The sequence below is a fragment of the Meriones unguiculatus genome, chromosome 16 (assembly GCF_030254825.1).
Source record: "Meriones unguiculatus strain TT.TT164.6M chromosome 16, Bangor_MerUng_6.1, whole genome shotgun sequence".
NCBI classification, from domain to species: Eukaryota; Metazoa; Chordata; class Mammalia; order Rodentia; family Muridae; genus Meriones; species Meriones unguiculatus.
In genome coordinates, this window is record NC_083363.1 from 23,100,087 (window position 1) to 23,116,748 (window position 16,662).

Genomic DNA, 16,662 nt, shown 5'->3' on the forward strand with positions numbered 1-16,662 from the left:
CTCCATAAAGATTCTGTCTCCAAAAGAAAGGAAGCAAAACAAACAAAAAATAAAGTGTATAAATCTTTTATGTGGGAAGATCTCTTTTAATTGTACAAATCAATTTGGAAGACTCTTTTTTGTGTTTATATTTGCCCTTTATTTTTTTTTTCCAGTGCTGTTAAAGGGAAAACCCCCCAAGTTGGTGATAGAGTATTGGTTGAAGCAACTTATAATCCTAATATGCCTTTTAAATGGAATGCACAAAGAATTCAAACACTACCAAATCAGGTACATAATTATTGTGTTTGGTGCTGTAGAAACTTGATACTTGGCTTTTATGTTTTACAATGTAATTTTTTAAAAGAATTTATTTATTTGTTTGTCTGTTTCTTTATTTTCGTTTGTTTTTAGAATCAGTCCCAAACTCAACCTTTACTGAAGACTCCTACTGCTGTTATTCAGCCGATTGTGCCACAGACAACATTTGGTGTTCAGGCCCAGCCCCAACCCCAGTCATTACTGCAAGCGCAGATCTCAGCTGCTTCTATTACACCACTGTTGCAGACACAGCCACAGCCATTGTTACAACAGCCACAGCAGAAAGGTATTACATGTATGTTCATTTTTTATTTCCAATGAATGTGTGGATGTTTAAACTGCTAAAATACTGAGAACATGTTTCTAGTTACAAAGGAATTATGAACTTCAGGAAAACATGAAATAAAGCTTACGTATCATGAACAGAACATTTTCTACTCCTAAAGTTTGCCTTCACTTACTGTTTTAAAACCAATTCATGGGGGAGGAAAGGATTACTTGTCTTACAGGTTATAATTCATCGTTCAGGGCAGGAGCTGAGGCAGGAATTGAAGCAGAGACTGGAGAAATGCAACTTATTGACTTGCTCTCCATGGCTTGCTCACTCTTTTTGTTTTGTTTTGTTTTGTTTTTTAATTTATTTATTTTATGTATATTGGTGCTTTGCCAGCATTTGTGAAGGAGTTGGATCCCCTGGAGTGGGAGTTAGATAGTTGTGAGCTGCCATTGTAGGTGCTGGGAATTGAACCCTGGTCCTCTGAAAGAACAGCCAGTGCTTTTAACTGCTGAGCCATCTCTCCTGCCCCTCCACCCCCCACTGTTTTCTTATACCTCCCAGCACCACCTGCTCAATGGTGGTGCCACCCACCATTGCCTGGGCCCTCCCCCGTCAGTCATAAGTCAAGAAATGCCTCATAGACTTGCCTACAGGAAGGACATTCTGATATAGATATTTTCTTAGTTGCAGTTCCCGCTTCCCAGATAATTATAGCTTGTTTCAAGCGGACAGTAAAACTAACCAGCACAGTATGGACGTTTTTTTAATCTTTGTTTTTGTTTTCTAATGTTTGGAGTAAATATACATAAAATAGATATCATCACTGCATCAGCATACATAAGTGTCATACATTTTCATGTTTTCCTCCTACCCCTGGATTTCTTTTCTCCCCCCTTTTCTGGTGTCCTAGTGCATGTATTCCATTGTCCTTTCTTTACTAAGAGATCCCTTTTTCTCAATCTCTTTTATAGTTTTGTTATCTACAATATAAATACATGCACATACATTTAAATTGAGTTTCTCCATATGACAGAAATGTGTAGTGTTTGTTGTTTTGAATCTTTGCTCATTTTCTGTAGCATTGTGATTTCTGATTGAATCAATTTTATTGCAGATTCCATGATTTTATTTTTTCTTGTTGCATAAAATTGCATCATATCTATACAAAATATATGCGTCCTACATTTTCCATGTTTGTGTTGAGGAACCTTTTTGCTATCTCTTGAGTAGTTTTACTATAAACATGGGTATGTAAGTATATCTGGGACACTAACATATAACATTGACATACATGGGTCTGTACATAGAGTGGTATAAATGGGTCATATGGAAGTTTATTAGATTTATTTTTATGTGTGTGTTTTGCCTGTATGTATGTCTGTGTCCCATGTCCATGCTCAGTGCCCATAGAGACCAGAGGAAGGTATTGGATCTCTAGAACTAGAGTTACAGACAGTTGTGAGCTGCCGTGTGAGTGCTAGGAATCCAAGTTGAGTCCTCTGGAAGCCAGTGCAGTTAACTGCTGAGCCATTTTGCCAGCTTTCTGGCTTGTATGTATGTATGTATGTATGTATGTATTTTTTAAGTGCATGAGTTCTCTGTCTACATGCACACCAACCATATGGTTGCTAGGAATTGAACTCATGACTTCTGAAGAGCAGCTAGTGCTCTTAACCATTGAGCCATCTCACCAGTGCCCCCCCCATCTTTTCTTTTCTTTTTTTTTTTTTTTTTTTTTTTTGGTGGTATTTTAAGACAGGGTTTCTCTGTGTGAACTCGCTTTGTAGACCAGGCTGGCTTTGAACTCACAGAGATCCCCCTGCTTCTACCTCAAGTGCTTCGATTAAAGGTGTACACCACTATTCCCAGCTTTCTCCGACTATATTTAATTAATTAGTGTTTATAGTGTACACATACATACTGAGTGTAAATGTGTGCTAACAGTACACCTGGAGGACAGAGGAAAACTTTGTAGAAGAGTTTTCAATTTTCTTCTAACTTTTTTAAGGTTCTAGGTATAGAGCTCATGTTTTTGTGCTAAGTGGTACACGTACTTGCTGAGCTCTATGTTTTTGATTGATGTTTATTTTTATCTATTTATTTATTTATTTGAGATAGGGTCCTATATAGTTCAGACAGGCTTTGAATTTACTGTGTAGTCAAGCATAATATTGAACTCCAGATTCTTCTACCTCTACGTCTCATATGCTGGTTTATAGGCATATGCTACCACACTTGATTTTCTACATTTGTATTTATTTATTTTGGATTTTTTCTGTATATCTTATGTTTTCTTTTAGATTTTTTTTTTTTTTTGATTCCTTGTATTGTTTTTACCTTTTCCCTTTAGAAACTGAAGGGTAAGTCTAAGTGCTTTGGCATGAATTGGTTATGGCTAATGCTTTGTAATTTATGCTTCATTTTTTAAAATGATTTTAGTTATCCCAGTGTTAATAATTCTGGATTTGATTATTTGCAGGCATCAACCATAGATTTCTCTGTTCTTTTCTTTGTTTTGGTTTTCGTTTTTGGAGACAGGTTTTCTCTGTGTAGCCTTGCCTCTCCTGGGACTCATTATGTAGACCATGCTGGCCTCAAATTCACAGAGATCCACCTGTCCCTACCTCCAAAGCACTGGCATCAAAGGTGTGTGCCACCACTGCCCGACTGATTTCTCTGGTTTAATAGTATCCTTTTCCCTCTGCAAATGAACAATCTCTCCATAATATCCCCATGGTATTTTAATATTCTCTGGCTATCTTATTACATAATATTCATTGATTTTGTGTACATATATATCAGGTGTTGGCAATTTGTAAACTTTGAACTTTTTTTTTTTCACATACGCGCGTGCACACACACCCATGCCCCTGAGTATCTGTGACTTAGTAATTTGCAAAAATGCTTGCCAACTTGTTTTAGGTGATTGTATTCATAAAGATTTTTTAAAAATTCTCTTACGTTTTCTCTGTCAACTAATACATAATTACTATTTTTTTTTAAATTGTTTTATTTTATTTGTATTTTAGTGTGAAGTTATCAGATCCCTTGAAATTGGCATTACAGACAGTTGTGAACTGCCATGTGGGTTCTGGGAATTGAACTCAGGTCCTTTGGAAGAGCAGACAGCGCTCTTAACCACTGAGCCATCTCTCCAGCCCCCATATTTTTTAGAGTATAGATTTTTGTTACCAAATGCAGAATAAGGAGTTGCTATTAAAGTCTTCCCCAGTGTTGTCAATGAGGTTTCTTTTTCTCCCTCCCTGCCCTTTTTACTTACCACCGTGGCCTTTTGGGTTTTAAGGTCCTCATTGTTTTATCCTTACTTGATTTTCCTGCTGTTGAGTTTGATGGAGTCGGGAATAGAGTAAATAGCATAGTGCTAGGTATCAACACCGGGCTGTATGGATACTAGGCAGTCACTCTATCATTGAACTGTATCCTCATCCCTTTGTGCACTTCTTCCTTACACAAGCTGTCCCACAAGAGTAATGAAGTTAAAACTCGCATATGTGAGCTGCCATGTGGGTGCTGGGAATTGAACCCATGTCCTCTGGGAGAGCAGCCAGTGCTCTTAACCACTGAGCCATTTCTCCAGCCCCCTCATCACTGTCTTTGTTGTTGAGACAGGGTTTTTCTGTATAGCCCTGGATGTCCTAGAGTCGCTTTGTAGACCAGACTGCCTCCTGAGCGCTGGCATTAAAGGCACGTGCTATCATGCCAGGCTTGGACCCACTGTCTTAAAGTCTGTTGCCAGAAAAATATTTTGCTGATGATGAATTTCTCACATCATAAAAAATGTTATATCTTGTTTTTCATTTTGCATAATATAGTTCTATTTACTTCAGAGACCTTTAAATTGAGTAATTCTTTTTTTTTAATTTTATTTTAATTTTTATTTTATGTGAATTAGTGTGAAGGTATCAGATCCCTTGGAATTGGCATTACAGATAGTTGTGAGCTGCCATGTGGGTGCTGGGAATTGAACCCAGGTCCATTTGGAAGAGCAAACAGCACTCTTAACCACTGAGCTATCTCCAGCCCCTGAGTAATTCTTAAACTGACCAAATTCTTACGCTGATCAATACCAGGCAGGAGAGAGAAAGAGTTAGTGGGAGAGGGGATGCAGTTCTCTTAGCTGCTTCCTGCTGGCTAGGGTTGGGTTCATTGGAGCCAGTCCAATCCCCTTGTTTCAGGAGATCTTCAACTTTGTGTCTCACTGCATCAACAGCAACAGGAGCTGCAAGGGAGGAGCATCAGCAGCATTGTTTTTTCTCAGAGTTCCTCCACACTCTCTGGGCTCTGGCATTTATTTTCTCTCCAGAGTCCTCAGATTCAAACTATCTGCAGCTGGCAAAGAACTTGTCTCACAGCCCAAATGAGGCAAATAGTCTGCTGATGTGGACCATCTGAATCAGCTCCACATTCCATACCTGGGACCAAAACAAAAACATGTTTATAGCCACAACACTTTTGTTTGAAAATATATTATTTTTTAAGAGGTTTAGATTTATTTACTTTATTGTACATGTATGAATTGTTTTGTCTGTTTGTTTGTATGTGAACTGCATATGTGCCTGGTGTCCAAGGAAGTCAGAAGAAGGCTTCAGATATCCTGGAACTGGAGTTGCTGGTTTTGACCCACCATATAGGTTCTAGGAATTGAACCCAGGTCTTCTACAAGATTAGCTGGTGCTCTTAACTACTGATTGAACCACTGTTCCAGCCCCTAAAATATATTCTTAAATCTTATAAAATATGAAATGTTGAAAAGGAGATGAGAATTTAAATTTTGCATTGTCTAGAACACCATCTTCTGACTCCAAAGTTACCAGCCATTTATGTGGTATGTACAAATACAGAAAGGCAAAGAACTCTGTACACATAAAAGAAATATTTTTAAAGATTGTTTAATAAAATAAAAATGTAGTTGTTGAGGCCTGGGATGCAGCTCAGTAGTAGTACTTGCTTTCCACTGATTGATTACAGTCATTATTAATGGCTCTAGACTTGGGAGCCAAAAGCAGTTTTGTTTTTAAGAAAATTTCATTAGAATTCTATTGTTTCTTTGTTTTTGTTTTTTGAGACAGGGTTTCAATGAAGCCCTAGCTGTCCTGTAACTTGATATATAGATCAGGCTGTATTTGAACTCAGTGATCTACCTGCTTCTGTCTCTCTAGGATTAAAGGCATGAACCATCACACCGGGCAGAAAAGAACTTTGAAACACATTAGTTTTTGTTGTTTTCTTTGTTTTGTTTTTTGAGACTGGGTCTCTCTGTGGCCTGGAACTAACAAAGATCCATCTGCCTCTGCCTCCAGAGTGCTAGGATTAAAGGCGTCCACCACTGCCTGCCCACATTGTGTTTTTTAACATAGATCCCTATTTTGCTTCCATTGTATCAATGAGGTTGAGTTTATTGTCCTATATGGAAAAATAGTTATTTATGTTATTTTAAAAATAAAATTTTTAGTTTTCAGTACCAGGGAGAAATCACTGAACAATACTGCTTCCTTTAAAAAACTCCATTTTGGGGGCTGGAGAGGTGGCTCAGCGGTTAAGAGCACTGGCTGTTCTTCCAAAGGTCCTGAGTTCAATTCCCAGCAACCACATGGTGGCTCATAGCCATCTATAACATGATCTGGTGCCCTCTTCTGGCCTTCAGGCACATATGCAGACAGAATACTGTATGTATGCATGCATGCATGTATATGTATGTATAAATAAATAAAATCTAAAAAAAAACTATTTTGATGACTTGAAAAAAGACAACTTTGGTGAATCCTGCTTCCTTGTTTATATTTATATTATTCAGATGTGGAATGTATTTTGAGCTTTGTTTAACAATTTTTGTTTGTTTTTTCTTTTGTATCTGTTGAAGCTGGCTTATTGCAGCCTCCTGTTCGTATAGTGTCACAGCCACAACCTGCACGGAGATTAGATCCACCATCTAGATTTTCAGGAAGGAATGACAGAGGGGATCAAGTACCTAATAGAAAAGATGACCGAAGGTATGTTTGAAAGTAACATTATAGGGGCTGGAGAGATGGCTCAGTGGTTAAGAGTTCCAACTGCTCTTCATAAGGACCCAGGTTCAATTTCCAGCACCCACATGGCAGCTCACAACTGTCTGTAACAGATCTGACACCTTTACCGTAATGCACATAAAATAAAAATTAAATAAATTATTTAAAAAAAAAACTGTAACATTGTGGGCTGGAGAAACAGCTTAGAGGTAAGATGTCTGCTCTTCTGTAAGTCCAGGTTTGGTTCCAAGCGTCCATATGGTGGTAGGCAACCATCTGTAACAGTAGTTCTGTGGTTTACCATCCATGAGGTGCACAGACACAGGCAGACAAAACACTGCTTTACATAAGACAAAAAATTTGGAGGTTCTCCCAAGCCATCCTGGTGTCTATAACAGGAAAGAAAAAAATTGAAATAACTGTGTAGCCTTGGGTGGCCTAGAACTTGTACTAGATCTACTCGCCTCTGCCTTCTGAGTGTTGGGACTAAAGGTGTACACCACCGTGCTTTGGCAAAAACTATTTCATAATAGTAGTAAATATTAGCAGTTTGTCACTACATTTATTTAAGATCTGTTGCCATGGTATATGTGTGAAGGCTAGAGGAAAACTTGGAGGAGTCTGCTCTCTCCTACCATGTGGTTTCTAGGAATGAAACTCGGGTTCTCAAGCTTGATAGTAGTACCTGTATGGCTGAGCCATCTTGCTGGCCCCAGAGTAATTTTAGAAATCCTTGCTTTAAGTCGTGAAAGGGACAGAGAAAGGCGCAGATCCCGAGAGAGATCACCTCAGAGAAAACGTTCCCGGGAGAGGTCACCCCGGAGAGAAAGAGAGCGATCCCCTCGGAGAGTTCGTCGTGTTGTTCCACGCTACACAGTACAGTTTTCAAAGTTTTCTTTGGATTGGTAAGTTTTCTTTTCTGTGGTTTGTTTTAATTTTATTAGTGACATTGTTTTATAGTTTTGTATAGAATATATATAAGTTGAAGGTTTTTTTGGTTTTTGTTTGTTTGTTTTTTTGGTAAATTATTTTGTAATATTTCATGCTGTTTATCTGAGGGCAGAAATGCAGTTTGAATTTGGAATTTTGTTCTTTAAAAGGGGAATTATTTTTGAGTACACATTTAGAATAGCAGCTACTTAAAAGAAGCACCTATAGATTTGGGCTATAGCTTGGGACTAGAATGCTTTCCTAATGTGGAGGTTCTAGGTTCAAAGTTCAGTACTGAAACCAACTAACCAAAAGCATTTCTTGTAAACAATATATATAAAATGTACGTATCAGTTGTTTTTATTTTTGTTTATTCTGAGATTTAAATATATACATTGCGTATTTCAGAAAAACCTAAAGGGAACAAAAAGCACTTCCCCAACCTCCAAAACATTGCTACATGGAGAAACTTTTTTCTTTTCTTTTCTTTCTTTTTTTTTTTTTTGTTTGTTTTTTTAAGACAGGGTTTCTCTGTATATCCTTGGCTGTCCTGGACTCCATTTGTAGACCAGTCTGGCCTCGAACTTAGAGATCTGCCTGCATCTGCCTCCCTGAGTGCTGGAATTACAGGCACCTGGCTTGAGAAGCCTTTTTTTATTCTACTTGTTTTCAGTAGTCAGTGTTTTTCTCTGAAAAGCTGGTAATAGAATAGCCATCTACCTCTTAATTGCATTTTCCCAATTTCATGTTACTGTCTTTATATAAATTACCAGAACATCAAATGAACCAATTGCAAATAAAAATTGAAAACTCTTCATCTGTAGTTTTAGAAATCAAAACTTCCTTATACTAGTATGATTATGAGCTAGGAAAATGAATTGTTTGTACTTAACCACTGCTTTATTATATGTGTTAACACTTTGGGGCAAGATGTGACTTGTTAATTTAGTGTTGAAAATTTTTTACATAACTTTCTTTCTCGGTACTCTGGAGGCAGAGGCAGGTGATTTCATTGAGTTCAAGGTCAGCCTGGTCTACAAATTAAGTCCAGGACAACAGCTAAGACTACACAGAGAAACCCTGTCTTGAAAAGCAAAAAAAAAAAAACCTCTGAAGGTTGTGTGCTGAAGCGATGTCTCAGCAGTTAAAATAGCTTAAATAGCTTATGGTGTTTTTGTAGAGGACGTGAGTTTGATCCCCAGCACCATTTCTGGCAGCTCACAACTACCTTTGCACATACCACAAACAGACTTGCATAATAACACATAATTAAAAGTGGTAATAAAATAAATCTTCAGGGCTGGGTAGATGGCTCAGCAGGTAGGAACACTTGATACTCTTTCAGTGAAAATGAATTCGGTTCCTAGCACGAACATGGAGTTGCCCATAACTTCTGTTCCAAGAGATCCCATACCCTTTTCTGGTACCTGTGTGCACACGGTGCACATACACAAACACAGACATGCAGATATATACAAAAATTTAAATCTTAAAAACAAACCTTGTGACGTGTTTTCCACATTTCTGTTGTTCTGACAGTGGAATCTTAACAGCAGTGGTGTTGTATCAGCAGCTGTAAATGGTTGCCTATACAGATCTGCTGTCCCTAGTTTCGTATTGAAATATTGGCACTGTTTTGCAACACAGCACCTTTTGGATGTTCTATAAGCATTTTATTACCTAGCCACATCCACAAACAATCTATTTCTCTCTCTCTTTCTTCCTCCCTCCCCCCCCCCCGCGCTTTCTTTGTTTGGTTTTCAAGACAAGGTTTCTCTGTGTATGTATAGCCCTCTTTGTCCTGGAACTTACTCTGTTGACCAGGATGGTCTTGAACTCAGGTCTGCCTGCCTCTGCCTCCTGGTGTTGGGATTAGAGTTGTGTGCCATCACCATCTGGCTTTTTTTTTGTTGCTGTGAAGAGACATCATGACCAAGCCAACTAGAGGGTAGTAGATTCCATGACCATCATGTACATTGCATGGCAACAGGCAGACAGGAGTGGCTATGTCAGAGTAGCTTATCTATAAGCACAAGGCAGAGCTAGAAAAAGATAACAGGATCTCAAGGGCTTTTGGAACCTCAAAACTCACCCCCAGTGATACACCTCATACAACAAGACCACCCCTTCTCCTTCCGGGGCAGTCCCATCAATTGCAGACCAAGCATTCAAATATATGAGCCAGTAGGGTCTTTCTCATTCAGACTACTATAACTGTTCAGTTTTAGGGGGATCTGACACCCTCTTCTGACCTCCCCAGGTACCAGGTATTCACCTGGTACACAACACGTATAGACAAAATATACATACACAGTTTTTCTTACAAAGGCATTGTCAGATGCAAACAGCAAGAAAACTCCCTCTTACATACTAATTTGTTATAGATACAGATCTTTCATGTTTATTGAAGGGGTGTGATGGTGTAGATAATTTTGAGCTAATTTGGATTTTGCTTTCACATGAATTTGCCTTTAACATGAAGTCTCCTGCCTGCCTCTGCCTCTGGAGTGCTTGGATTCAGGTACCATCACACCTGACTTGTGACTTTTTAAATTTAAGTATATTTAATCTAGACACTTACTATAGAATAAAATTTTAGTTTTCTACGTAACGTAAATGTTTGTATGTAACGTAAGTGTGATTGAAAGATATTCAAATACTAACTTGGTACCTTTCATCATTTGTATACATTTTTGTATGAACTGTAATTCTTTTCAAGTATACATACTTCAACTGAGGGAGAAAAACTCTCGTGCAGATGTTCTCTGGAATTCGTCTTGTAGTTATTTCATTGGGTCTTCTCTAAGGAATTATAAGCTGGACGCAAAAATAGAGAAGTAAAGTAACATGTAGCTACCATTCAATAATGTATGTATGTAGATTTGAATCTGTTCGTTTTTACTCTGTCAAATTTTATATAGCTTTGGTCGTAAGGCTGTTTATTCACTACTTATGTCTGTTTTACAGTCCCAGTTGTGACATGATGGAACTAAGGCGCCGTTATCAGAATTTATATATTCCTAGTGACTTTTTTGATGCTCAGTTTACATGGGTGGATGCTTTCCCTTTGTCAAGACCATTTCAACTGGGAAATTACTGCAATTTTTATGTGATGCACAGAGAAGTAGAGTCCTTAGAAAAAAATATGGCTGTTCTTGATCCACCTGATGCTGACCACCTGTACAGTGCAAAGGTTTGTATTCCATTGTGATACCCGTTCTGAATTCATAGCATTTGGAGTTATCCTTTAGAAACTGGTTGTTAATGAAAGACCCAAATCCCTGTTTTCATTGCCTGCTTTTGTATTAGCTATTTAAAAATGTTACTTTAATTCCTGTCTTAATTCTTAAGCTATAAAACAATGGCTGTTGTTTTTGTCATTTTAAACTTCAAAAATGTGAGCAAGTTGATGTTGAGAGTCATATAACTTCCTATAGACCTGGATAAAACTTAAGTGTTGGTGAGTGTGGTAAATACTAGTCTTCAGGGTAGCTTTCGGGATGTTGCTTAGGTTGTCTGTTTTAAAAGATTGATTTGAAAATGTAAGGTTGATAAGTCATCTAATAACACTTTTTTCTGTAGCGTTTACATTCCATTTTTAGGGAAATAAATCTTATATGTGTGATGTTTAGTAGTACTTTTCATTATTTTTACATTACTTTAGACTTTTGACAGGATTGAATTATTTGACCATAATAGGTAATGCTGATGGCTAGCCCTAGTATGGAAGATTTGTATCATAAGTCATGTGCTCTTGCTGAAGACCCCCAAGAACTTCGTGATGGATTTCAGCATCCTGCTAGACTTGTTAAGGTAAAATAAAATGCTTATTTGGTTTTAGTTGTGTATTCATTTATCTTAGTTCTCAGCTGTGTTTACCTAAGATTGAGAACAAACACATTTTAAATCTTGTTAGTTATTCAATAATATTAAGTCTACTTTCATATAATTAGAGATATTTTTCCCATTATGGACCATGGCTGTGTATTTCTGTGTTTCTAGTTTTGCTGATAATTTGATGCAGTATACCTGTAGCCTAGTAGAATCTGTTGGCTGCTGTTGGAATTTGTGTTTACACATAGCTTGTTTCTTTAAAAGAACTCTTATGTGATGAAGCATGTTAGAGGATGGGTTATGATGTAAATCCTATTCCATTGCTGAAATGCAGTGTGGAACATGATGAACTGAACTCTTCCTTGACTCGCAGAGTCCAGAGGTAGTAAAAATGATACTGGGAAGGTTTGTACCTTTCCTTTCCAAGAATCTATTTATAATTTGATGAGCTACCTTATATATGTAAGTGATTCTTTGTTATGAATTAGTTTCTAGTGGGCATGAAAGGCAAGGATGAAGCCATGGCTATTGGAGGCCATTGGTCTCCTTCGCTGGATGGACCAAACCCAGAAAAAGACCCCTCTGTGTTGATTAAGACTGCCATTCGTTGTTGTAAGGCTCTGACAGGCATTGATCTAAGTGTATGCACACAATGGTAAGTACTAATTCATTTCTTGATTAGGAATATTTTTCTAATAGTTTATGTAGCTGTTCTTGTCAATCAGCTCCCCTCCCCCTTTTTTTTTATTTTTTATTTATTTATTTTTTTTGTCAACAATGGTCATGCAGGTAATCTCAAAGGAAAATCCCCATTTGTAGCAAAAGTTTATTTGGTGCCAAAAATGTTTTGGGAAAGGGGCATTAAGAACTAATCAAAATACACTCAAAATTTAAATGTTTTGTTATGCTGTACTTTGGAAATTGGATGTATGTTGAAAATACTTTTCATTTCATGTATAGCTGGAGAAGATCGTCCAGAGAGAACTTCATTTCATTATAATTTCTTTGTTATAAAGTGATGTAGTTGCTGATTATTTTTGTTCAGCCATATTTTCTCTTGAGGCTTATTTGTCCTGTGTATTTTAGTATATTTCTTAACATTTAATTGAGAATATTCTTTTTTTAGCACATGAAATCTGAACAGCTTTCCAGCTTCTTCAGGTATTCTATAAAATGTGGGTAGCTCTGTAATCAAATCAGAAAATCCTTTGTGGAAATGTATTATTTTAACCAATAAACTATTATACAAATGTACCAAAAGAGGAACTATGGCTTCTATAATTTTTTTTTTCTTTAGACCAACCTCAAGTTCTTGCAGCAAAATTTCTTTACTTGATGTGCTACAAGTGAACTAGGGTCTTTAAAATGTATTGTAGAATTTTTTTTCCAACATGCTTCTTCCCTTGCAACAGGTACCGTTTTGCAGAGATTCGCTACCATCGCCCTGAGGAGACCCACAAGGGGCGTACAGTTCCAGCTCATGTGGAGACAGTGGTTTTATTTTTCCCGGATGTTTGGCATTGCCTTCCCACCCGCTCAGAGTGGGAAACCCTCTCCCGAGGATACAAGCAGCAGCTGATCGAGAAGCTTCAGGGTGAACGCAAGAAGGCTGATGGAGAACAGGCACTGAACGCTAATCCCTTTTTCTATTTCCGCTTCTCACAGGCACAGGAACACAGGCACAAATGCACACCACACACTACATAACAGACACACATGGAGGAACATAACTGGTAACAGCGACTGGTAATCCAGCTTTCAGCAGTATAGTTGTATATTCTTTTCTCATAAAAATCTTTGTCTTTAATGCTAACTTAAATTTAAGAGTGCTGAGACCTCAAAGAAAAAATTGTGCTTATATTGCACAGAATTTTGTTTTTATCATAGGTCTATTTGCTGGAATCTGGGACCAGTTGTTGAGCAAGATTCAGTATTAAGCCATTTTAAACATTTTGCCATTTTCTAAAATTTAAAAAATTTTCTCTTTCACGGTCATCAGTTCTAGTCATGGATATTTGAAATTGGACAACCACAAGTCTGAGAGATTTGAAATTTCAGGCTATGTGGCAACGTCTTGGGTACATTTCAAAGGTCTGACTAAATCAGTCTTTGGGTGGCTTGAAAATTGGGGCAGATCACACACTGTGTGGTTAGTGGAGACCGGCAGTGTCTGTGTATCCCGATATCCTTTGTGTTGTAATTTATCACCCTTTTGTGTTTCACAGATCTGGCTATGATTGGCTGATGTCTTTGTGATCAGTTAAAAGTGGTAGAATGTATGTATGTGGACTTGCCTAAATAATAACTTTAGGAGAAGACAATCTGAAACATTGTGACCTTGCACAGATCAGCAACAGACTTTTAAAAATAAATTACTTATGTTTTAAGGTTTCAGAATAGTAATGTTGTTCTCAACTTTGTATGTTAGGATGAAGAAGAGAAGGATGATGGTGAAGTTAAAGAAATTTCTACTCCTACCCATTGGTCTAAACTTGATCCAAAGGCAATGAAGGTAACTGAAAACGTATTCATATTGCGCACACACACACAATAACAATGAATAAAAAATATTTTAAAATTCTGAATTTCTGAACAGAATGAGTAAATATGTTGAGTGAAAGAATTGTTTTAACTAGAAAATACTCAACCAGGTATGGGGTGTGTATTATCCATTATCTTGGGTTTTAGGCGGCCACAGCAATAGGATTGTCATGCATTTCAGCAGAGTGAGTTTTAGGCTAGCCTAGTATGTAAAGGGCGACTCTTGTCTTTAATAGGGGTAGGACATGGTGGTATACACCTTTAATCCCAGCACTTGAGATGCTATCTTGGCAGCTTTCTCTTGAGTTGAGGTCTACAGAGCTAGTTCTAAGACAGACAGGGCTACACAGAGAAACCTTGTCTCAAAACAAAACAAAACAAAAAAAAACCAAACAAATAAATGTAGGAAGTGGGGTATTCAACGTTAAGTCCTCTCGTTTTCTATCACTAGATATATTGTGCCTATATTATAGTTCAGATATGTAGTGTCTGTCAGTGCCTCCAGTATATATGTTGATTGCACTGTTTTCTGGTTTGGGAAGTTTCCAGGACTGTAGGATTTCTATGCCTAAATAACCTAATGAATGAAAAAAACAAAGGAAAAAGATAAATCTGTAGGTGGCACACACCTTTAATCCTACTACTTAGGATACAGAGGCAGGGAGGCCTTCAATCAGGAGTATTCAGGGGGCAGAGGAGTTGGATTTCTGAGTTCAAGACCAACCTGGTCTATAGAGCTGAGTTCCAGGACAGCCAAGACTACACAGGAAAATCTGGTTATTAATTTTTTGGTTGATTACTTTTTCAGGACATGGTTTTTCTGTGTAACAATTCTGGCTGTTTTGGAACTGCCTTTGTAGACCAGGCTAGCCTCAAACTCAGATCTATCAGCTTCTGCCTTCCAAGTGCTGGGATTAAAGGCATGGGCCACTGTACCTGGTGACAAATCTGGTTTTTATAATAATTTTCAAAGTAAAATGTAGGTAAATTTGCTACTAAACTGGGAAAGAAAGTAAGAACTTAAAAAAAATCTTTAATTGTGGTAGCTATGGTGGTGTTTCTGTGCGCTGGGCTATTAGTTGCTTATCTGTGTTGGGTCTGTATTTCCCATGCAACTCTGGCCTAGCTGTAGACCAAGGTAGCTTCAAACTCAAAGTCTACCTTCTGAGTGCTGTGATTAAATGTATATGTCCCAGGACATCCAGCTTCATTGCTTGGTTTTAAAGTTTGATTCCTTCCTTCCTTTCTTCTTTCTTTCTTCCTTCTTTCTCCCTTTTTTCTTTCCTTTCTCTCTCTCTCACACATTTGGGGAGGTAGCATTAGCTTGCCATAACAGGTGTGTGGAGGTCAGAGGACAGTTTGTTGGTTTCAGGGATCATGCTTGTTCATTAGGCTTTTTGAAAAGGCCATTGAACTCTATTGCCAGGCCGCTTTGTAAATTTTTTGTTGATTTTTATTTGCTTACTTTATTTTTTTTTTAAGGATAGGATTACATGTAATCTAAGGTGTTCTCAAACTTGCTGTGTAGCTGTGGATGGCCTCAAACTTCTAAGGCTGCTGCTTCTACCTCCTAATTGCTATAATTGTGTGGGTGTGCCACCAACACCATGCCCAACATGTGTGTTGTTCTAGATTTACTTTCGTGTATATTTTGCCTGCATGTATGTATGCAGGTATGTATGTGCAACACCTCATGCTGGTACCTGCAGAGGCCAGAAGAGGGTGTTAGAACTCCTGGAACCAGAACCCAGATCCTCTACAAGGACAGCAAGTACTTTTAACTGCTGAGCCATCATCTCTCTAGCCTCTCAGTTGATTTTTGAGATGAGGTCTTACTATGTATGCCACTGCACCCAACCTGAAGTTGTTTGTTTTAAAATATGTGCCAGGCCCAGCATGGTAGAAAATGCTTTTAATTCCAGCAGTTAGGGAGGCAGAGGCAGGTAGATCTCTGGGAGTGCAAGGCCAGCCTGGTCTACAGAGCAAGTTCTAGGATAACCAGAGCTATACAGAGAAACCCTGTCTTGAAAAAACCCACAAAATAATAATAGTAAGAAAAGAAGAAGTGGCTAAGCATGGGGGCTTTGTTTGCAGTCACAACACTTGGGCTGAAATTAGAGAATAATAAGTTTTAAGCCAGCTTGGTTTATATAGCTAGACAATGCCTTAAAAAAAAAAAAAAAAAAAAAAAAAAACCAACCTGTATTTCTTTTGATTATTAATAGCATGTACTTTTTTTTTTCCAATTAAACATAAAAAAAATCTTACCCATGCTTATCCAATTTAACCTAAATAAATTCATTGGTAGGATTCAATGAAGTATCTTGATGGATATAAACTTTTGTCACTAAAGCTGATTTCAGAACCTATCAATTGTCTTCTGATCTGTATTTATACACTATAGCACACCCTTCCCCTAAATAAATAAATGTAGTAAAATTTTTTTGACTTGTTTCTTCCTAGTTGCTCTCTACTGGGTACAACCATGACTCCATGGTTATAATATGTTACATGGAAAAAGTATATCTTATAAAAATTAAAAAGAAAAGCATATCTCATTCTTTTTCAATTAGCATTAGTTTCCCAGTATACTTTTTGCTCGTTTTTGTTTTTCAAGACAGGGTTTCTCTGTGTCACCCTGAATATCCTGCAATTCTGTAGACCAGGCTGGCCTCAAACTCAGAGATCCACCTGTCTCTGCCTTCTGAGTGCTAGGATTAAAAATATATGCCACCACACCCAGCCCCAGTGGAA

At 37.7% G+C, this 16,662-nt stretch overlaps 1 protein-coding gene and 1 non-coding gene across 7 annotated transcripts in view; both read left to right on the plus strand.

Moving 5' to 3' along the window:
* Positions 1 to 16,662, plus strand: part of Ccar1 (cell division cycle and apoptosis regulator 1) — a 50,650-nt gene that overhangs the window by 15,829 nt on the left and 18,159 nt on the right. For 4 of the 6 annotated variants that reach the window (XM_060369450.1, XM_060369446.1, XM_060369447.1 and 1 more), the window contains exons 7-15: positions 156 to 270; positions 394 to 595; positions 6,459 to 6,588; positions 7,347 to 7,508; positions 10,501 to 10,726; positions 11,233 to 11,346; positions 11,856 to 12,022; positions 12,780 to 12,990; positions 13,796 to 13,879. In XM_060369450.1, the coding sequence (XP_060225433.1) occupies positions 156 to 270; positions 394 to 595; positions 6,459 to 6,588; positions 7,347 to 7,508; positions 10,501 to 10,726; positions 11,233 to 11,346; positions 11,856 to 12,022; positions 12,780 to 12,990; positions 13,796 to 13,879 (1,411 nt within the window). The remainder of the gene's footprint in view (positions 1 to 155; positions 271 to 393; positions 596 to 6,458; positions 6,589 to 7,346; positions 7,509 to 10,500; positions 10,727 to 11,232; positions 11,347 to 11,855; positions 12,023 to 12,779; positions 12,991 to 13,795; positions 13,880 to 16,662) is intronic. The other 2 variants (XM_060369451.1, XM_060369449.1) reach the window with 1 other exon arrangement.
* On the plus strand, positions 11,663 to 11,725 carry LOC132648421 (small nucleolar RNA SNORD98). The gene has a single exon (XR_009586823.1). It is a non-coding gene; the product is annotated as a small nucleolar RNA SNORD98 (small nucleolar RNA).